At 45.6% G+C, this 23,703-nt stretch overlaps 1 protein-coding gene across 2 annotated transcripts in view; it reads left to right on the top strand.

Moving 5' to 3' along the window:
- Window positions 1-23,703, top strand: part of CEP126 (centrosomal protein 126) — a 343,370-nt gene that overhangs the window by 91,637 nt on the left and 228,030 nt on the right. For both annotated transcript variants that reach the window (XM_086935283.1, XM_086935284.1), the window contains exons 2-3: window positions 6,175-6,294; window positions 21,164-21,309. In XM_086935283.1, coding sequence (XP_086791409.1) covers window positions 6,175-6,294; window positions 21,164-21,309 — 266 coding nt within the window. The remainder of the gene's footprint in view (window positions 1-6,174; window positions 6,295-21,163; window positions 21,310-23,703) is intronic.

The raw sequence follows: 23,703 nt of genomic DNA, 5'->3' as shown, positions 1-23,703 counted from the left end.
ATGTTGTTATTATTTCAATATAACCTGTTGTTGGCCATACAATGCCACCAGTGACACCCATAAACAATGACTCTAAATATCTACGTAATGGACTAATCACTTTGGGCTTGCCCTGTCCTGTTTGTTGGGCAGAATGTTTTCCCACTCCCAATGTCTTTTAGTCCTTACTTCAACTGTACCAAAAACGTTATTTATGTCTTGGTGTACCTCTTCTTTGTCTATATCTGTTGTTGTGGGGGTTTCTGGGGTACCTGGTGGCCTATGTATAAGTATCTATTCTTGGTGATTGTGATATGTTATCCTGTGGCCACTTTCCTCAATACTCATAGAGGGGTTTGCTAAATTCCTTGGGGATGAGGGGTCCTTCTGAGGGGTATCTCGCCATCGGTTAAATGACCGGTACAGGTTTGTTATATTTTGAAACCAACTCCACTATTCTAAGTGTACAAAGTCCTGTTCAGAATTACCTGAGAGGTAGTTAATTACATTCCTACCTGTACTGACCTATAATTCTTCTATTGTCTGTATACCCTGAACAGTGACTGACTGATGGTATTTATAGAGCGCACTTGCCGAGGCGTCTTGGCGCTGGGTAGAGTGAGCCCTATGATTAGCACTGCATGAAGAGCCAGGTTTTTATGCCCTTCCTAAAAAGGATGCGTGAGGGCTGAAGTTGCAGTGAGTCGGGGAGGGAATTCCATATTTTGGCTGCTAGAAATAAAAAATGGTTCTTCTAATTCTTCTAGTCTCCAATCTTGAGGCTCTGTGGGGCTGATTCACAGAACTAATTTACGACAAAATCCTAAACTTACTATTTTTGGTATTCACAGAAGGCATTTAGTAGTCTTAAATTAGGATTTTGTCTTAAATTGGGATTTTGTCTTAAATTGGGATTTTGTCTTAAATTGGAATTTTGTCCTAAATTAGGATTTTGTCTTAAATTAAGATTTTGTTTTAAGTTAAAATGTTGTCCTAAGTGAGGATTTTGTCTTAAATTAGGATTTTGTCTTAAGTTAGGATTTTGTCAAATTAAATTTAAGACAAATTTAAGTTAAACTTAAGACAAAATCCTTCTTTAGGACAAAATCCTAATTTAAGACAAAATCCTAATTTAGGACAAAATCCTAATTTAAGACAAAATCCTAACTTAGGACAAAATCCTAACTTAAGACAAAATCCTAACTACTAAATGCCTTTTGTGAATACCAAAAGTAGTAAGTTTAGGATTTTGTCGTAAGTTAGTTCTGTGAATCGGGCCCTATAATTTGACCATGAGTATAATATTTGGTAGTATCAATATTTTTTATGGGGTTCATGAGGCTACTATACTACTCTAACGCTCTGATATTGAGGACAGCATCCTTGTATTAGTTCTCTGGAGGTTTCTTTTTGATTGTCTGACAGGGGTACTTCTTTCACATCACTGTATGTTTTTATCCTAAGATCTAGAGGTGATTTGCCTTCAATACCTAGGAGCTCATAAATTTCTGTCATTAAAGGATTCTCAGATGGCTTTGGTATTGCTGGTCTGCTAGCGACCGTGCGGTTAGAAAGGGCAAAAGGCAGACCATTATAAAAATGGATAATTAATTTGGGAATCTGTCGTGATTGATTACTTGCGAACCCTTGAGGCATTTGTCTAGCTCAGCCAATTACTTATATTTCCTTGCCTAACATTCTGCAATATTTCTCACAAAATAGGACTTTCTAAGTTTATACACTGCATAACATACACCATAAAACTACAACATAACGTAAATCTGTGGCCACATTTCTGTTTACATTTACATATACATCCTTATCTTTTAAATTGCATACTAGGGCAAAAATAATACTGGTCACTTCCCTCCGAATTCGTAGACGGGACAACTTTTCACTACTTGCAACTACATCCTGTGACTTCGAGATTTAAAGCCTGAGGAGTAACACTTGAGTGTTTCTTTCCTTACTCAGGATAAAGTTCTAGTGGACACCTAGTCTCCACCTGTTCATTTTTCACAACGTCAGAATATGTGCTGGTTGCCTCCTCTGCTATGACGACTTTCGGCTATTTAACCGAGACCCCTGGATCTTCCGGACTTACCACTGTGATCCCTTAATATTGTGTCAATACACAATATTGCAGGTAAATATCAACATATAACATATTCCCATGTCAAAATGTTACTTAAAAATAAAAGGAATGGAGTTTGCACAGTTCTCACCTTAATGATGCCATTGCCAACTCCTGAGTCCTATCTGTCCTCAGAGAAATATGAAGACTTTGAAAATCGGTGTCTTCCTACCTTCTTTTTAAATGAGTCATTCCAGAGGACAGCCGGTATTCTGAATGTGGCAGTCAGTGAGAACAAGTGGAACTCCTGGCTGATTACATCATTATGTTGAGGGAAATCTGTTGAACAAACGCCAAGAAAACAAATTGACAAATTTGGTTTTATGCATTCATTCAGCTGGGGAGGTCAGCCACGCTTCAAAGAGACTGGTATCTGATGTCCAAAGCACAGTTCAAAAACTGCGGTTTATATACTTTCAAACCGCAACAGAAAAAGGTTTAAAGGTAGGTATTTACGTCACAAACGTAAAAGATAAAATCAGCAGATATAACTATTTCTTGGAAACAAAAGCACATATATGCGTGGGCCACAAGACCCTCACATCGCATGATTAGCGGTTTCTCGAAAATTTTAACAATATTAACGACATTAAAGATATTTTTGTCTTTCTGCATACTGAGTGGGCATTTGTGTCACCATGTTCCGAGGTAGGATGTACACCTAGATTGGTCAATCCTGCATACGTACTTAATCAATGGGTGCAATTACCCGCAGCAAAATTTCAAAGGACACAGGCCCTAGTGTGATTGGCGCACTTCTCCTCATCTTTCAAGTAGACTGAGATTGTGGTGACCGATTTCTGTAACCTCTGCGCTAATCACTGATGGGTTCCTTAGTCTGGAGAATATATAATCTAAGTTTTCTTGCAGAAGCTCAACTTACTAACTGCAAGTTGTTTCCTGACCTTTAACGTACAATGTGACCTATTTATTTCTGCTAGACATATTGTTTTTCATAATGTCGCTACTCCTGTGTTTTTACAGAGGCCTTAAACTGTATCTAACCTTAAAGCTTTGCATGGAGGTCTAAGGCCTCAGGTCTGTGTGGATGTTTGTATAATTTAATACATGTTTCCCTGTATCAAAAGATCGAAGAGAAAGGGTCATGGTACCAGTTGTCAGATATTCGCTTGGACCCACCACCACCAAAGAAGTCAACATCATAGACTTTTCCAGTATGAATTTTGAACACTTTGGGGACAGAAGCGCTATAGGGTTTCCCCCAGCCGTTAGGAACACTTTGTGGATAGGCGGGCCCATTAAGGCTTCGCCCGGACTTTACTTTGACTCATACCCCGACTAAAAACAATCACCTATATATTGTCTTTTGCCCCATGTTCTTTGATGTATTTTGTGCTTTGATGTATTTCAGTTATGTGTCACCATACAGAAACAGGCCCAGGTCAAGTTTCAGTCTAGGTCACCAGGTAAAGTGGCTCAGCGTGAGTCCCAGGATCTAACCTATTTAACATACAACTTAACCACACACAACAACAGCATCCTACATGCATTACATAGTGCACTATTACACAACACGTGGTATCAGCACATGACCTCAGTGGGGAGCCATGCATCTAACAACTCCGGGTATTTTTGCTTATTGATACCCCATGCAGTAGGTTCAAGGAGACTATACTTGTCCTAGGAAGGTACCCGCTAACTAAACTCATATAATTATATTTATGCCAAATAAATGCCAAACTCCAGCCCAACACTGTAGCGCCACAGTAAGTGACAGTGAACCTAACCAAGTATGATTTCGAACCCGAAGTCCTTTGCATCTTGACAGCCCAGGATCAGATCTATGCCCGATTTAGAGAAGCTCAGGAAAAGGGGACAAACACAGTATTGTAACACATGGCCTAAATCCAGCCCCCACAAGGGTCTCTTAGAACTAACCAAGCCCTCAACCCAGTGAAATAACGTGCCCACACAAGTACCAACCTGTGAGGACCAAGGCTAGTCCTTAGTCTAACTGGAGCCCTGTTTGTGAGCAACATGTGGAACCCCAAAGTTCAGTTCACCTGCAGATCCATGAGGGAACAAAAGTGACAACAGGTCCCGTGGTGCGGGATGAATGACACTCTGCTGCTGCAATGCCAAGACACCTGGAACTCGGATGCAGGAGGGTACACATGTATAGAGGGTAAGAAGAACCCCATAGTGGTCAGGAAGTACTTGTTGGGCTGAACAGCAATTACAAGAGCCTAATCTATAATAATGATATGCAGTGGGGCACCTCCACCTTGATGGACTACTACTGGCAATGTGGTGAACACGCCTACACCCAGCTCGTCCCAGACTAGAGAGGGGTTTGCTCACTAGTCACCCTATACATGCCCACATTGGTCATACCCAGAGAGGATTTCTCTACTCTGAATCACTACCCCATTGGCAAAGGCGCACGTTCCTACACCAAGCATGCAAAAGAAGGTCCATCGAGTAATTTGGTTGGGAGGGATTCAAGGACATCCCTGAAGAGTTTCGGCACTTCACTGATGCGCAAATAGGTGTAGGAGTTTTGATTCCTTTCTTCACCATGCAAACCAAGGCCAATGCTCAATGGCTGCAGATCACCTGGTGGGAATTACAAAAAAATATGAACACCATCGAAGATGGCCGTAACGCAATCAAAGAAGAAATGTGCGCCATCTGCCTCATGATGATGTGGCACAGGTATGTGTAGGATTTAATGACCGCAATGGAAGGGGGTGTATGCACCAAGATAGGTACACCATGCTGTACCTTCATCCTAATGAATGATCTGCACAATGACACTCTGTCAACCACCATCTAAGCACTGCACAACCTACAGCAGGTGATGATTAAAGAATGAGGTGACAGAAACTTAGAATGGTTCACAGGCTTGTTTGCCTTGGTTGCAAGATGGATCGCAGGTCTATGCTACCAATGGTTATAATCTTGCTCTTGCTGTTCTGCACTCTACAACTAATATGTGCCTGTTTGAAGAAAGCAACCCTGAAGTTAGGGGCAATGCACCTGGTTAGGACACCCAATGCCAAAGGAAACACACACACCATAAGCCGGAAACAAGGAAACCCCATGTGCAAGACATGAACACCAAAAGCCAGGATAGTAGTTGATAACTGAACTAGAGGGGGGAATTTTAGCTTCAGATCAATTTATTGAAAGGTCTCACTCTTAGGAGTCCAGCACACCGCAGAACAACTGTTACCTGGGCTACCAAAATTCACCATAACACGCTCATTACATTTTCAGAGTGACTCTTCATCAACATAACACAGCTGCCCTTTGTTCACCCCTAGTGCTTCCTGTGATGGAAACACCAGATATGGAACAAGCCTCAAACACACCTGAAACATTGCAGCAGTAAATCACATATGGTCCCAGGTGTAATACCTAAAGAAAGAGTCAAATGCACACATTTATAAATACAAATAAATGCATAGCAAAGGCCTTGCATTCAGCCCAAGGGAATGATGCCAGAGCAGCTGGTCAGTTGCATTCATCTGATAAAGCTCAAACAATGTCTACTCTAGATAACACCCATGACACACCTGGACCGCCTCCGAAAGTGACTTCCATTGGTATTTATGGCCCCTTCTATCAGGGTGGGATTGAGCATCTAAACACGTAATTTATGACCCACTCTACCAGTATTTCCTCCCAAAAGGTGGACCAGCTTCATTTTATTGTACCTACTGTACGATATATTTCATGGCATGTACCTAATACAAATTGAATTCCAGCACATAGCTGTAAGAGATGTACTGCTATTCCCAGCTGTTATAGTTTAATTAAACTTAAACTGTTCGTGATTGGCAATCCTCGCTGTTCTCCTTTTTGATAACCAGAACCTGATTCAACAACAGCAAAGTAGCTGTAGGTAGATTTCTAAAGTGCTATGTCTTTGCATTGCTGAGAAATTTGTTAAGATAACAAACATGAAAGTTACTACTCTAGCGTTGATAGCATGCATTATAAAACATATAATGTTATAATTTGCCATGTACAAAGTCTCTGAGTACCATAAAAAGACTGTATGACCTTTATTGACCTTAATTTTATGATGTAAAAAGAAACATCAGAACTTTACTGGAAAGAGATCTCGAAGAAGAACGCCAAACTTTACGGGAGGAACAAAAACAAAATCGAATAAGAGTTAGAAAATTTTCTACAGAGACAAATCGAAGAAGAAAGTAAGTTATTGCCCTTTTCCTTTTTGCATGTCATATATGCAAAGATGATTCTTTTTAAATTTGGTGGAAACATGTTAATTTCTCTAACTTTGAATGTAACACACCAATGTATTTTTTTTTAGCTTGTCAAATACTACAAAAATAAAAATGTCTTATCCTAGCTTCCATTGTGCTAATTTTTTATGTGAATTGCAATTGAATTCAGATAGCATGTTGTGAATTTGTCTGATAATTCCATAAGTATTTTGTAGCAGAATATTAAGGATGCTTCACACCAGACAACAATAGTATTTATGTAATGGCGTAGACCATATAATAAATAGTCATGGCTCCAAAAAGGTAATACATAGGGCAGACACCTTTTCAAAGATATTTAGTGAGGATTTTCTCCAAACACTTTGTAGAACTCAACACCTATTTGTCAATTCCAAATGTATTATTTGCTGTCCCCGGTGTCAGCGTTTCTCAAAATGTATTAGAATAATTTCATATCTAGTTGTAATAGTAACAGCAACGGATCCCTATCGTGGGAGAGGTGTGGGGAATTCGACTTTCTTAGGGGACTACCGGCAGTCTTGGGGAACAGGCACCTCATGTAATCCATGAATGACCATTTATAGTAGTGTTCAGGGTACAGAGCTCCTGAAATTTGGCTGCACACACACCATATTGCAGTGCTAATCAGAACACCACTTAATTTCCAAATTAGGATTTTGTTAATGACAAAAGATGTTTTCTAGGCAGAAGTATAGAGAGGGGATCTAGGAGGGTATGCATTTGGTTACCATATTCTAGGTTTGGTTTGCTATAGTTACCATAATCAATCAATCAATCAATCAGTGGTTTATAAAGCGCTCTACTCACCCGTGAGGGTCTCAAGCCGCTTGGGGGGGTCAGGGGGCAGCTCCGGGTCAGTCAAAGAGCCAGGTCATGAGGTCTTTCCTGAACGAGTGGAGGGTTGGGGAGCATCTGATGTTGACCGGAGCAGTTTCCAGGTTTTGGCCGCGATGTGGGAGAAAGCTCTCCCGCCCGTTCTGGTTCTGCGGATGCGGGAGACCTCCGCCAGGGCGAGGTCAGTGGAGTGGAGGTTTCTCTTGGGTACGTGGAAACATACTCGGTTGTTGAGGTATTTGGGTCCGATGTTGTTGAGGGATTTGTAGACGTGGGTGAGGAGTTTGTAGGTAATACTCTTCTCGACTGGGAGCCAGTGAAGGCTACGGAGGTGTTGGGTCATGCGTCTGGCGGCAGCGTTCTGGATGGTCTGGAGCTTGCTTAGAAGAGTTTTGTTGATTCTGGCATAGAGAGCGTTCCCGTAGTCAAGTCTGCTGGTGATGAGTGCATGGGTGATGGTCTTTCTGCAGGTCGGGGGGGGGGGCATCCATTTGAAAGTCTTGCGGAGGATTCGGATGCAGTTGAAACTGGTGGAGGAAACGGCGGTTCATGGAGAGGGAGGAGTCGAGGATAATGCTGAGGTTCAGAGCGTGGTCAGTCAGGGTGGGTGTGCTCCCGAGGGTGAAGGGCCACCAGGTGTTGTCCCATGCGGTGGTGCAGGGTCCGAGGATGAGGACCTCGAAGTTGAGCTTTAGGCATCTTTCCTTCATCCAAGCTGCTACACTTCTCATTCCTTCCTGGAAGCTGAGTCTGGTGATTTCTGGGTTCTTGGTGAGGGAGAGGATGAGTTGGGTGTCGTCGGCGTAGGATACGATGCTAAGCCTGTGCTGTCTAACGATGGCAGCTATGGTGGCCATGTAGATGTTGAAGAGCGTTGGGCTTAGTGAAGATCCCTGGGGTACTCCGTAGATGATGTCAGTGGGGGTGGAGAGGAAAGGGGGGAGTCTGATGCTCTGGGTTCTGCCAGAGTGGAAGGATTGGATCCAGTTGAGGGCGGATCCTTGAATTCCTGTGTTGTGGAGTCTGGTGGCTAGTGTGTGATGCGATACGGTGTTGAAGGCTGTGTAGAGGTCTAGGAGGATGAGGGATGTGGTGTGTCCCTGGTCAAGCAGCATGCGGATGTCGTCGGTGGCAGCAAGAAGGGCAGTCTCGGTGCAGTGGTTGCTGCGGTCAGCTAGGCGTTCACGAGTCGTTTGGTGACTTTGGCAGCGAACGGGATGAGAGATTTAGGCCGGTAGTTCTTCAGGTCCGTTGGGTCGGCCATTGGTTTCTTGATGAGGGGTTTCACCTCTACGCATTTCCAGTCTTCAGGGCAGATGCCGGATGTGAGGGAGGAGTTGATAGTGTGTCCTAGTTCGAGAGCGATGGCAGCGGCGGCACTTTGGAAGATGTGAGGGGCCAAGGGTCCATTGGGGCTCCTGAGTGGGTCTTCTTCATGGTTGAGGAGATGAGCTCGGCAGACGCAGTGGCCCAGGAGGTGATGGTCTGCTTCTCGGCGGTGGTGCGTGTTGTGGTGCTGTCTTCTGCAGGCTGGCTGAAATTATCGTATAGGGCCAGGATCTTCAGGTGGAAGTAGGAGCTGAGTTTGTCGCATAGTTCCTGAGAGGGTGCGATGTCAGAGGCTTTGCAGGATGGTTTTGCAAACTGTTGAATGACGTTGAACAGTTCCTTTGTGTTGGTTGCGTTGGTTTTGACTTTGTCTCTAATGAAGGTTCTTTTGGTGTCCCTTATACACTGGTGGTAGTCCTTCATGGCGATCTTAAGAAGGTTTCGTGCTTCTGTGGCCTTCAGGTTCCGCCAGGTTTTCTCCAAACGTCTGCAGGTGCGCCTGGCTTCTTGGAGTTCGGTGGTGAGCCAGGCGGCCTTTAGCGAGCGTTGTTTGGCGGTGTGCCGGAGAGGTGCCAGCTTGTCAGTGCAAAAAACGCAGTTGATAGACAGAATGTAGAACAATGTCATATATTCACCCCAGTACAAGGATCTGGGCCTAAATCCATCATTTTTTTGCACTCCACACCACCCTGGGTTAGACACTGTCTATATGCAAATCAGCTCTGACCCTGTACCTCATGGGAACAGTCCAGTCCGAACTACCAAGCCATGTCTTTCCCAGACCGGAATCAAGCATCCAAGGACCGGTTTCTGGCTATCAGCCTTCATCAGCCTGGATAGCTTGACTCCAGTGATGTGGAGAGCCTGGGACTCACGTCTGAGTATACCCAGCACACTCGGGGTGAAAATTGCAAAAAACACAGTTGATGGACAGAATGTAGAACAATGTCATACATTTACCCCAGTACAAGGATCTGGGCCTAAATCCATCGTTTTTTCGCACTCCACACCACCCTGGGTTAGACACTGGCTATATGCGAATCAGCTCTGACCCTGTACCTCATGGGAACAGTCCAGTCAGAACTACCAAGCCATATCTTTCCCAGACCAGAATCAAGCATCCAATGACCGGTTTCTGGCTATCAGCCTTCATCAGCCTGGATAGCTTGACTCCAGTGGTGTGGAGAGCCTGGGACTCACGTCTGAGTATACCCAGCACACTCTGGGTGAAAGTGGCAAAAAACACAGTTGATGGACAGAATGTAGAACAATGTCATACATTTACCCAGTACAAGGATCTGGGCCTAAATCCATCGTTTTTTGCACTCCACACCACCCTGGGTTAGACACTGACTATATGCAAATCAGCTCTGACCCTGTACCTCATGGGAACAGTCCAGTCCGAACTACCAAGCCATGTCTTTCCCAGACCGGAATCAAGCATCCAAGGACCGGTGTCTGGCTATCAGCCTTCATCAGCCTGGATAGCTTGACTCCAGTGGTGTGGAAAGCCTGGGACTCACGTCTGAGTATACCCAGCACACTCGGGGTGAAAATTGCAAAAAACACAGTTGATGGACAGAATGTAGAACAATGTCATACATTCACCCAAGTACAAGGATCTGGGCCTAAATCCATTGTTTATTTGCACTCCACACCACCCTGGGTTAGACACTGGCTATATGCAAATCAGCTCTGACCCTGTACCTCATGGGAACAGTCCAGTCCGAACTACCAAGCCATGTCTTTCCCAGACCGGAATCAAGCATCCAAGGACCGGTTTCTGGCTATCAGCCTTCATCAGCCTGGATAGCTTGACTCCAGTGGTGTGGAGAGCCTGGGACTCACATCTGAGTATACCCAGCACACTCGGGGTGAAAATTGCAAAAAACACAGTTGATGGACAGAATGTAGAACAATGTCATACATTCACCCCAGTACAAGGATCTGGGCCTAAATCCATCGTTTTTTTGCACTCCACACCACCCTGGGTTAGACACTGGCTCACTTTGCCACTGTATTCAAGCAAGCCGGGCTGAAGACAGCTGGAATGCCAGAAACCGGTCCTCGGAAGCTTGTTTCCGGTCCAGGGAAGACATGGCTTGGCAGTTCGGGCTGGACTGTTCCCATGAGGCACAGGGTCAGACTGATTTGCATATAGCCATGTCTGAACTGGGGTGGCAGAGTGGGCTAAAGAACGGTGATGGATTAAACCCACATCTTTTGACTGGGTGTGAGTGTTTGATTGATTCAGATGCTCCGTCCATCACCACCCCCTTTTGTACCGCTTTTGGCCGCCATAAGTGTGGCAGGGTATGCTCAGATGTGAGTCCCTTGCTCACCTTGCCACTGGATTCAAGCAAGCCGGGCTGAAGACGGCTGGAATGCCAGAAACCTGTCCTAGGAAGCTTATTTCCGGTCCAGGGAAGACATGGCTTGGCAGTTCGGGCTGGACTGTTCCCATGAGGCACAGGGTCAGACTGATTTGCATATAGCCATGTCTGAACTGGGGTGGCAGAGTGGGCTAAAGAACGGTGATGGATAAAACCCAGATCTTTTGACTGGGTGTGAGTGTTTGATTGATTCAGATGCTCCGTCCATACCACTCCCTTTTGTACCGCTTTTGGCCACCATAAGTGTGGCAGGGTATGCTCAGACGTGAGTCCCTTGCTCACTTTGCCACTGGATTCAAGCAAGCCGGGCTGAAGACGGCTGGAATGCCAGAAACCGGTTCTCAGAAGCTTGTTTCCGGTCCAGGGAAGACTTGGCTTGGCAGTTCGGGCTGGACTGTTCCCATGAGGCACAGGGTCAGACTGATTTGCATATAGCCATATCTGAACTGGGGTGGCAGAGTGGGCTAAAGAACGGTGATGGATTAAACCCAGATCTTTCGACTGGGTGTGAGTGTTTGATTGATTCAGCTGCTCCGTCCATCACCACCCCCTTTTGTACCGCTTTTGGCCGCCATAAGTGTGGCAGGGTATGCTCAGACGTGAGTCCCTTGCTCACTTTGCCACTGGATTCAAGCAAGCCGGGCTGAAGACGGCTGGAATGCCAGAAACCGGTCCTTGGAAGCTTGTTTTCGGTCCAGGGAAGACATGGCTTGGCAGTTCGGGCTGGACTGTTCCCATGAGGCACAGGGTCAGACTGATTTGCATAGCCGGGCTGAAGACGGCTGGAATGCCAGAAACCGGTTCTCAGAAGCTTGTTTCCGGTCCAGGGAAGACTTGGCTTGGCAGTTCGGGCTGGACTGTTCCCATGAGGCACAGGGTCAGACTGATTTGCATATAGCCATGTCTGAACTGGGGTGGCAGAGTGGGCTAAAGAACGGTGATGGATTAAACCCACATCTTTTGACTGGGTGTGAGTGTTTGATTGATTCAGATGCTCCGTCCATCACCACCCCCTTTTGTACAGCTTGTCAGTGCAGCAGGAGACCCAGCAGTGGAATTCCCTGGCTGTGGAGTTGGTGTCGGTGGTAGCCCTGGGGGGTCTTGGAGGAGGGTTGAGTTCAGGTGTTCCTTGGTGACCTTGCTCTAGTTCCGTCGAGGCAGGCGCGGGCGGGCTTGGGTGCTGTGGGGTTGTTGAAAGTGGAATGGACGCAGTGGTGGTCTGTCCAGAGAGGCTGGGGCGTGTGGCTGAAGCAGATGTTAGATCCCCCACGAAGATGGGGTTGAGGGTGTGTCCAACTCTGTGGGTGGGCTTGTTGACAAGCTGTTTCAGTCCTAGGTTGGCGAGGTTCAGGTCCCCGAGCAGTATGTAGTTGTGGAAGTGATAGAGTGGGGTGCGGCGAGCTCGGTGATGGTGGTTGCGGGCTGGGCACGGGGTCTGTGGATGAGGGGTGCCACGTACCGTGGTCCTGGGGTGGGTCTGGATCTGGAAGTGGAGGTGTTCCGTGTTGGAGTGTGGGTCGCTGGTGCTGGATGTGGAGAGCTGGAGGTGGGTTTTGTGTGAGATGGCTAGTACTCCTCCTGGGCGGTGTGGGTGGTCCTTTCTCTGGATCTTGTAGCCGTCCGGGACAGCTGTGGCGATGTCGGGGCCGGAGGTGGCGTTGGTCCAGGTTTCCGTGAAGAATGCAACGTTGGGCGAGAGGATGTCGATCAGGTCCCAGATCTCTACGGCATGATGGTGTAGGGAGCGCACGTTGAGAAGGATGCAGTGAAGGTGGCTGTGGGCAACATGTCGATGGTAAAGGACCTTTGGCAGTGTCCGCACGAGAACTGCCCATGGGTCTTGTTGGGCGAGGATCTTACGCAGTCAGTGTGGCCTCCAGGGTTGAGGGTGTTTAGGCAGGCTGAGTCGTAGCGGTGGGAGTCGGGAGACCGAGGGTTCCTGGCGCTGGTCGCAGGCGGGTGCAGACAGGCTTGCCTTTGGTGCGCCAGCGGCGCGCCTGCTGCGTGACCGTGCGGCAGTCGACATTTAGTAGGGGGGGGGGGGACGGGAGCAGGGGAGTGGGAGGCGGCAGCGGGACATACCGGGGGGGGGGGCGCAGGGGCAGGAGCGGCGGGAAAGTGGCAACAGTCGTGCACAAATACAAAATACAACTAGCGGGTGAAAATACAGAGAATATAGTAGAAAATACGCAGGCAGCAATCAGGCACAAAAAATACAATGAGATCACAGGTACCGCAGCAGCCTCGAATCCTGGTGAGAGAGGTTCCAGACTGGATCCGGCTGAGTGGCGGCGCTGCTGGGGGGAGTGCAACCTGACCGGAGGTCAAGGAATAACCCATACATAGATTAAGACATGGAGAAGGCTTTACACATTCGAGAACTACTAGCTCCTCGGTTTTTCATTTGAATGTCAGAGACTACAGCATTATCAAGGGGGGCGTAGGAACATCCCACGCTGAATCTTGAGGAGCACCAATGGGCCTTGGCCTCTAAATTATCAAACGTTACTTCATTTTAAAGCTGAATATATCTTTATTCCAATTGTATCTTCATAGTTGTATATTTAAACATCATATAATCAACCGTAGATTTGTCATTGGTGTCGACATTTATGTTTCAATCCTTTGTGAATCCCATAGTTAATCCCAATGCATTTCGGGACATAGAGTCCCTTCATCAGGGGATCTATTGATGAAGTAACGTTTGATAATTTAGAGGCCAAGGCCCATTGGTGCTCCTCAAGATTCAGCGTGGGATGTTCCTACGCCCCCCTTGATATTGTTTCCAAATTATTCTCTTACCGGCCGGGAGAGAAACATTCTTGAGGCGCCCGGAAAAGTCAAGAAAAAGCTTATTGCGCTGTACTATTGGATTACATTCTAAACCCTTCGGTGTGCCACACCACCATTTCGTTTGTAGAGACTACAGCATCACACCTCCTTCACTGTCCATCCCTCTAGCATTGGAGCCCACAAATACATAATGATTAAATACTGCATAATGACTGTGAGTGTCAACAGGCTCAATGATAAGAATACAAGAGGGGGTGTCATTTAATCTGTCAAGCAGGACTGCTTCTCCTTGATACCCATCTCCTTTGCACAAAATGTAGGTTTCCGGGGCTGTTTGGATTTGAAAGAGTACATCACTTGGGGTTTAACACACAATCTAATCCTTTCCCTAATGCATCCAGCCCAAAATTGCTTCATGCCAGGTTGGATCACAAGACATTGCATCTGAAAAGTTCAGATGGCCCACAATCTTGGGCACCCTTGTGTGGTGATGCTGGGTAACTTTATAGAGGTTTTTGACACTGTCTATTGGAATTCCTCTTTCGGGTTTCAACAACAAATTAATTTTGGTCCCAGTTCCATAGCATCATATTAAAGGTCTACATAGTTGAGTGAGAGTAAATGTTATTTTATCGCTCCCTCCTATTAGCCACTCCTCTTTTCTCATAGACTTCCACCAGTATAAACTATTATCCATTTTTTTGTTGCTGAGTGACAAAACATGACTTGTTGCAAGAATCTGATAGCAACAAACAAACAGTCTTCTTATAGAGAAGTCCATCATAACCTTTGTGATTATTGCTTAGATAGCCACCCCTGCCTGTCTTAAGTTGTTTCTAGTTTGGCCCAATTCGCTTGACTGACAGTGAACAAATGAATGGACTTAGCCAAGGATAATATGATGATAGTTCACACTGAGTCCTGTGTTTCAGGTGCAAAAGCCTAATGCAAAACATTAGCTTTACCATTTTTCTGCTACCTGGATACAGAAACAATGTGGTTATGTGACTTGATTGAAGGACCATAATGTCTCACTAAGTCAGAAAAGATCTTGAAAATGTGTTTAGTTTTATTTATATTTGGGGCTAGTTAGAATGTGGAATCTCCTTATGTTATTATCAGAAAGTTCAGCGGTTGTTTTTTTATATGAGGATTATCACCTCGGTCGGCAGTTGCTGTTGGTGGCTGTTACTTTCAAGCCTGTTGAGCTGGATGCTTTCATTGAAACAAACATTCAGACTTCATCTGATTCCTGAGAATCTTTATAAAAGGCATTAATGACCGTCTTCGAGTTAGACTGCCCCAACTAGAAAATGACAGGAACCAATAGGCGGTCATCTTAAGTGCAGCCACTGGTCTGTGCGCCAATCCGAACATGTGAAGTGAACTAAAAAAAGCAAATACAAACATTAAAGTAATCTTGGAAAGATGTTTTTCATAATTTACAGCAAAAAATGTAATTGAAAAACTAATGTTTACTAAAACTAAGATCCTGTAAAGGAGGAAAATACACTATATTACTTGTCGGAATTGATTTAGCAAACTAATCATTTGTTTTATATTTTTTCACACAAAACAATATTTTCTCGTGAAACTGTTAAAAAGGTGTAATAAATTTTCCCGGAGCTGCGGGTAAAAGATACGATAAAAACCTACTGGTAGGCTATGGGGTCCCAGAGTTTTCCCCGTTGGGAGTTGTTACAAAGCTTACGCTAGTTCCTCCTGCGAAATTGATTCCTCCATTGGACCCTTGTGATGAGCACTAACAGTGTACCAGGGGCAGGAGTCCAAAAATTCCCAGACTGCTTCCAGAGGGCCGGTAGTGTCCTCATAAAGTGTCTCATAAAAATCCGAGAGGACCATAGACTTACCGGATTCTGAAATAGCCCATGTACCATCCGGATGCTTGAGTTTGGCTATATGCGCTCTCGTGTTCCAAGCCCGAAGACCCTGCACAAGACACATCTCCACCTTGTCTCCACCCACATAAAATTTCTGGTCAAGGGCGAGAATCAATCTCTCCACTTTATTAGTGTGATGTAAATGTAGTTGCCCCCATTCCTCCGCAAGGAGACGTTTATTACGAAGGGATGGCTGAAGGTGGTCTTGCCTTTCTAATGTTTTGATGTCGGCGGTGAGTGTGTTCTCTACAAGGCAAGATTCTCGGATTCTCGCAATTAAGATAGTAGAGATAACCCCCCATGGGAGCCTTAAAAGAATCCCACCTATGGCCTCAGAAGTGTCTGTGAGGTCATTCACCAAAAAAAGCCCTCGATCTCCGTCAGCTATATCGACAGGGTCTCGCAGAACCTGAGGTAGGAGACTCCACCTATGGGCAGTCTACGCATGAAGCCTGGGGGACTGTAGAGTATCAGTAGATGCGCATGGTCCGACAAAGAGATATCAGAAATCTCAGCCCTGGTGATGGCAAAGAGAGAAAGAAATAATCAATACGAGAGTACGACCTATGCACATGTGCGTAAAAGGAGTTGTTTTTAGTGTCCAGGTGTAGGTATCGTATCTCCATTAATCTATTAGTCCCAAGTCCATGATAGTATTTCTTAAAACTGCTGACATTACTCCAGTATTGTGGGAGGCAGGCGTCGTACGATCCCATTCTGGGTTCCAGTCCAAATTAAAATCCCCACCAAGGATGATCGGTGTAGTGAAGGAGTGATGGATGTCATGGAGGTGGGTGTGTAGATATGTATCCTGATTCTGATTGGGGGCATCAATGTTCACAAGGGTCATGAATCTCCTACCCTAGGTTATTTGGATCTTTAAAAACCTCCCACTCTTGTCTTTTGTAACCCTAGCACTGGGGTCATTTAAGGAAAACAGCTACCCCACCCGTTTTAGTAGAGGCACTAGCCCAGAATTGTCAGGGATACTTGGAGTGAGTCATGAGAGAGAAGATGGGTCTCCTGGAGAAATATGATGTCGGGATCATGCTGAGGTAAATACCGCCATACTTGGCGCCTTTTATTGGGAGAGTTGAGTCCCTTTACATTCATTGAGAGAAACTTCACAGGGTTATCCAGATCCATTTTAAACGAACAAATCACCCATAGCTATGTCTAAACCCACATTTCAGATTCAGCCACAGCCCCCTATGCTCAACCCATAGCGCAATAGCAGATTCCTAAAGCGCTTCAACACTTCTATGTTTGCTAGATGGCTCCCAGAGATCCCCAAAGATTTAAGAGCTCCATAGGCCAGACCGCCTCCCTCCATTATCATTGTTACAAGGGAAGAAAATAGAAAGAATAGAAAAAGAAACAGAGAACACTAAATTACGTGGCCAACTGAGCCAAATAGTGTCAGAGTCCATGAGGAATAGCCCAGAGTCCCGAGGACAGGCCATTCAGGAAAAGTCACTTTCCGAGAGATCCCTGTAGTAGAGGAGGGGGCGGCTAGCGCAGGGTATCTCGTGGGTCTCCGCATCCAGTCGCCTGTAGTCATGCAAGATCAGCTGCAAAGTCCTCCCACCAACAGGGCGCCGCCGATGCCACCGGTGATGGCTCCAGAGGAGACAGAATCTAGGTGTTCCTCCCAGCAGCAAGTGCAGTCCTGGTGAAGGCTTGGTATTACCAACGTATGATGTCTTACAACCAGGTACCAACTAAATAGAGTAATTTTTTGGGGGGAAGATCCAATCGGGATGACCAATGTCCCAACAACACAGGTGGTAGCGAGGCACCGAGAGTAGAGTAGAGATTTAGCCACCTTATTCCGTGTGGGCCGGCGAGCGAGATGGCGATGAGGAGTCACTCAAGCCCTTGATATGGCTAATAATTTCTTGCTTGACCTGAGAAGAGTCTTGCTCTTGCAGGCGTCGTCTGTGCTTGGGTAGTCCGACCGTGGACCAGTCGGGGCGTAAGGGGCCGCCAGGACAGTCCCGGGAAGTGGGGAGGTCTGCATCTTTTGGTTCGTTCAGGAGTTGTAAGAGCTTCTTCGCCTCCATCAGCGATCAAAGAGCTTGCCGCTTTCCTTCCCAGGTGACCAACTGAGCAAAGGAATGGCCCAATTGATACTTGATATTAAGATCTCAGAGCTTTTCTGTGATTACTTTAAATTCCTTATGCCTTTTCAGAGTAGCTGGAGCCAAATCATGAAAAATCTGGATCGACAGACCATTGTAAGAAATGTCTTTGGCTCCCTGCACCTTTCTCAAGATAGCCACTTTGTCCGCAAAAAAATGCACTCTTTTGAGGATATCTGGGATGAATCCAGGTCTATTACGAGGACCCTGCACCTGATGAGCTCTGTCCCGCATGGGGATGACGTCTCCTCCCCCTCGCAGATTGCATGTAAGAGGTCAGCCGTATAGGCCATGACCTCTTAAAAGGTCTTTGCCTTTTGTCCCGAACGGGACTCCTCTAATACGTTGGTTGTTCTGCTTACTGCGATTTTCCAAGTCCTCTTGCTTTAGCTGCAGGATGATGTTTTGGTACTCAAGCTCAGCCATTCTTTTCCACAGGCTCTCGTGATCCTCGGATCTAGCGTCCATCGTGCACTCAAGGGCGTCCACTCTTTCTCCCATCTCTGTGATCTCCCTCCGGATGTCTTGAAGGCCAGCCTTGAAATCTTGTCGGAGGGAGCCAATTTCATCCTTGATCTCCTGAAGGAAGGATGTCATGAAGGCCTGTGTAATCGGTATGCCCAATCCTGCTTGGTCCGGAGCACCCGCTGAAGGAGTAGGGGTGTCCTGTGACTGCGCGCTGGTTTTAGACCATAGAAAGGTCACTGGATTATCCCTGAACAAGGCCGCGTCCGGGTCCTTGTTGGCTTTGGAATTAGGGGGCATGACTGAAATATGGGTGGTAGTAATGTAGCAACCTATATAAGCATAGTCTTTCCACAGAGACAAAGCAAATGCGACAGATCTGTCCCCTCCAAAGGTAGAGAGTCCGCAGTAGTGGGAGGGAGGGGAGACCTCAGACGAACGCTCCTTCCAAAGGAGAGCTCCCCCTGTTCCGTACCCTCAGATGATAGAAACTGCCATGGAATCCACAGAGCAGAGTAAGGGGGGGTCCTACAAAGCTCAGCTGTGGCAGCAGACTGTCCACCCCACCTCTGTGTCCAGAAGGAGCAAATGCAGGATGCAAAGGACAAAATTAGGACTCCAGAGAGGCGCCAGCAGGCTCCCACTGCCCCTATTTCTGGTTTTGGTCCAAGTTATCTAGGGGGATAGACACTCACTGCATGAAAAAATCAGCAGTATCCACAAGGCACGGGCAGTCGTGACAACAAAAAAAATTTATCAGACCTCCAAGTAAGCTCCAGAGTCACCACTCACGGCAAGGAACACTAGTTGATGAAGACTATTATAATTATCCTCTTTGCGCCACAGGACTCAGGTCAGGACAAGACATGGAGGCAGGGCCCCAAGAATGATAGAGGGAGAGGTCACCTAGTCTCTTCCGGGCCCCTCAGAGCAAACTCTCAAGAGGCAAAGAGGTGAGTCCACGAGGAGGTTGCCGTGGTCAGCATTCGCCCCAAGCCACTGGTGCAACAGACAAATCCAAGCTGTCCCCCTCACACACAGCCTCCATCCACTCTGTGGGGTGACAAAGAGTCTGAAGCCTCCAGTTCTTCCCCCAGGCTCATCCGTCAGCACTATTACGGTAGTGTGTAGGTGCCCTCAGTATCAAGCTCACAACAGGGCTGAAGTGACACTCAGGGGCCCTCGGTGAAAAGCTTCATAAATGGTTCGTCCAAAGCAGGGAGATAAAGCTTAAGGCCAGAGGGACTGCTAATGCATCGGATCATGAGCTGATAATTATTTAGCCCCGGGAGATCCTCGCATCCTACTCGGCTGAGTCTCCTTGGTCGGGTGCTCACGGGGGCCCAGCTCACTTCTTTTGTGTGTGCAGTGCAGCGAAGTACTCCGGTACAAAGCAAAGCTTCACTGAGAACCTACTGGTTCTCAGAGCGTAGCTGGGCGTCTCGCCGCACCGGACTGCTCTCCCTATGTAGGAAAGAATGAACGGGGCTCTCCCCCGTCACCACTGCAGCCGCTGCGAGCCCAGATCAAGGGAGACCACCCAGCGGGATCCGCGCTGCGGGAGGGCTCCTCCAAGATGGCGCCTGCCAAGCTTCAGTGAGGGCAGCACAGGTTACCAGCTCAGCAGACCCGTGGCATCAGATCGGTCTCGATTACCATGCATCTTGAGTGGGGCCTCCCCCTCCGCAGCATCAGCCGATGTGAATCCTGAGGCAAGAAAGGTGACCCAGCATGGTCCACACCACGGAGAGGCACGCCCAAGATGACCACTACCAGGCTGTGGTGGGGAGTCTGATCCAGATTCCAGATCGGCAGGACAGGTAGGGCCTTGCACGGGCAACCGAATGCACCCCCAATCCTTTAGCTACAGTAAGGTCCCAGGCAGGAGCCCCGGCAAACGTCGTAGGCAGCTTTAGTCAAGCGCCATGGAGCAGAGACCCAAGCAAACACGTCTCACTCCATGCGCGACTTAGCCTTGCCCCAATAATTTACATTTTTTATCTTATAATGCCATTTCCATAGTGGTTTTCAGAGGCTTACTTCTTTTTTTATTGTAGTTTTTTATTTTTAAATAAAAACACAGCAAGTACACATACTTACTGTTTTCATCTTGGAGTTGTATAGTTGTCTTACTTATGTGGGAAATAAAACAAATACACCTAAAACAGAACATTCTAAGAAATATAGTTTTCAATTTACATCATTAAAAAAATGGGAAGGAATACATAGCAGTGAACCACAAACACTAAATCGTGGTAGACAAATCAAGCCAACCAGAATAGTTGTCTACGAGGAATGTTAATAAATTGACTGCTTGTATTTACTCAACTTAAGTCAGCATTCAAGTATTCTTTCAAACACGATTTTCTCTTTCAATAATCAACCTTGTACCAAGTCATCAAAATTGCACTTAGTCCAGTTCTGCAAATAGGCATAAGTAGTGCTTTCTGAATCCATGTTTGTGAACACAAGGCCAAATCAGGAGAAATTAGGACCAAGCACAGAACAGGTATAAGAGCAGAATGTTTAAAATGTATTCTAGTTAATTGGATCAGTGATGTCTTCTCAAAAGGGTCAAACCTTTTAACGGTCTGAAAGTAGGTGGGACAAGCCACCACCCTTAAACAATGTTAGGACGGTTTAACCCCTTCCATGCTGGTGACGAACCCCAGCCGTCATGCACTACAGTGCTCGTGTGCTGATGATGGCTGGGGTTCGTCATGGCCCGCCCGTGTTCTGCCGGCGGCCGCACATGGGGAAAATCGCGGCCGCACGGAAGGGGTTAAACATAGTCAAATGTTTGTAATCAGCATTCTAGGTGACTAACAATGCATCTGTAGAACTAGCTGTTAAATATATTTAAGTGAAAGCGTGTCAGTCTATTTCTAATGACAAACATTTCCCTATCCACTGAGTTTATTCTTCTTTTGTGTCCCACTTTCATAACTAAAAATAGAGCCCTTGAAGAAAAACGTAAAGAAGAAGAAGAGAAAGAGCTCCGATTTAGAGAGGAAGTCCTTCGACAAAGGAAGCTGAAACTACAGGAAGCCACCGAAAAGTTTCAGCGTGCCCATCTTCCGCCATCACAACGAAGGAGAACAGGTTGGACAACTCATAAAGTGAAGTCAATGGAAAAATGGTCAATGGTTTATACAACTGAAACCTTTCACCAGGATTTTGGAATGTACCAAATTTTTTACAATGAAACTTTCCATTTGTTAAAACATAGCTAGATATGTGTTGTTATTCTGCTGTCACATGCAAATTAAATGTTGACCTAGTCCCAAAAAGTTCAATACTATACCATGTCAGTGATGCTAGCCATTATGTCATTGTTGATATTGTTGATGTGGACTTATCTTGAGGTTTCTGAGGCAGTCTCTGGTTACTTGGACAGCATCACAAATTATTTGTAATGTTTACAACTGGTATCCACTAAAACATTACTACACAACAAATTCTTGCTTGCAAACTTTTGGTGTTTGCTTTCAAAGTAAGTCAATAGGTTCTCCAATTCTCCAAACAATTACAATTTCAGTCAAACTAAAAAAGCAGTCATGGTGTTTTGTCCAAGAGCCATTTAGAAGGCTCTGCTGTATCAAAATGGTTGATCATAATATAAAGGTGATAAACAATATTATGTCACTTTTAGCTGGTAGGATGAAGTTCCACATTTCTAATTCAAGAGGGAAATAGGAACATAAGGTGATATGAGTTTAGATGAGAACGTCCCAATTCTGTAAGTAACATTTACAAACAGTTGATATATTTCTCGTGCTTACAGTAGAATGATTAAGAAAATTCAAATTATCAAGTTTTAAAAAGCACACATAGGGACAACAATGCAATTTGTTTGGGTGCTGTTGTGGCAAGGTCTCATTTTTACACCAGCTGGTCCTCTACCTGGGTCAGTTAGATATGTAGTTATGATACTCATGTTCACTGATGCCTCCTGAAAGGAATTTCTGGACCCCATAAGAGCCCCCAGCTTACTCAGGGCCCACCTTCCATGTAAGAGACACTATGCCATAGCCGACCCTTTCCTCTTGAAAATAGTCTCCCCATAGCACATCAGTAGCTCCCACTTTGGACTGTCCCACTAATAGAGACCTTTCTGAGGCATGAGAAGTTTCCTCACTTGAGCCCTGGCTGACAGCAGTGAAAGCACCAGTCTTTCTAATGGGACTTCTTCCCCTGGGTGCCCAATCTCATTCTTGCCCCTAGTGATATGGTTCTGCCCTCCCTTATCTGTACTTTGGGACCCTACCTTGTTATTCTTCCCCTTTGTCCGCTAGGAGCTCACCAAGCCTTCTTGTGGTCTCCCCTTTGTTCTTTCCTAGGCACCCTGATTTTTACCGATGGATCAACCTCACTCCTATTGTATTTGGTGACAGTGAGCTTGGTGTCCACTGGATGTTGGAACAAATCTGTAAAACAGCCGTTCAAGATGTGCTTCTTCTTAATCAACTTACAAAGTTTACCATTAGGTGGTATTTGCTGCTCTTCAACCAACTCTCCATTGACGTCAAAGAGGTATTCTCCCAATCCTCCCAAGACTCAGGTGATATCCCTGAATCTTCTAAGACAGTGGTTCCGAATCCTTTGACTCATGAGGACCCCTATGGAGTCACTACTGGAAGCCAAGGGACCCCCAAGCAATTTGTATGATTTAAATTGCAAACATTAAAATAGTAATTTGAAAAAAAAACACAAATGTGTGCACACCAAATACTTGAATCACTAAAGATTTTAGTATTTTATATTGAAAAAAATGAAAAAATCAAAACATTCTAATGGGAAGGTTGGTGCTGCATCTCAGCAACTAAATTTTCAATGTTTGGTTTTATTTCGCAGAACGAGGCTCCTAAACCAGCCCTGGCATTTGTTGTCAGACTAGTCCTCATATGGTGCACATCAGGTGCAGCGAGTGAGCCTGACCATTACAGATGGGGCTTTGGGGGGCTTCAAGAAAATCTGGGGGCAAATAGTGCATTCTACAACACATTTGTCATTATATATTTAATTGTATTAGCTTTTAAAGCATAGTAAATGATGACCTTACTGTGCAACAGAATACAGCAATCTTTGTTAAGCTCTTCAATGATTCCTCACTATCACCTTCCAACTGTGCCTCTAAGCTCTCTACAGCCCCTCTGTCACATGTATTTCATTTGTTTTATAGCACCACTCATACCCATGTAGGTAGTCAGAACATTTAACATCACACACATATAGAGACAATGCATCTACGTGTGTAAATCAGTGTATTGATAATGTTACATAAGGCAAAGGGGACTACAAGGTGTAGGATTCACAGGTCATCCATACTGGTAGGCAATTTTTTATGAGTGCTTGGTCTGTAGAAGCACAAACTCAGGATTCAGAACATAACGCAGTGGTTCATGTTGACTTTAATAATCAGAATGTATTTCTACCCAAACAAACTTGTCTAGCATCATCAGGATAATGAAAGATTGGGAAAGAAACATAACTTAC

Source organism: Lissotriton vulgaris, chromosome 8 (genome assembly GCF_964263255.1).
Source record: "Lissotriton vulgaris chromosome 8, aLisVul1.2, whole genome shotgun sequence".
NCBI lineage: Eukaryota > Metazoa > Chordata > Amphibia > Caudata > Salamandridae > Lissotriton > Lissotriton vulgaris.
Note: the sequence above shows the minus strand (reverse complement) of the source record. Positions and strands in the feature narration are given on the sequence as shown.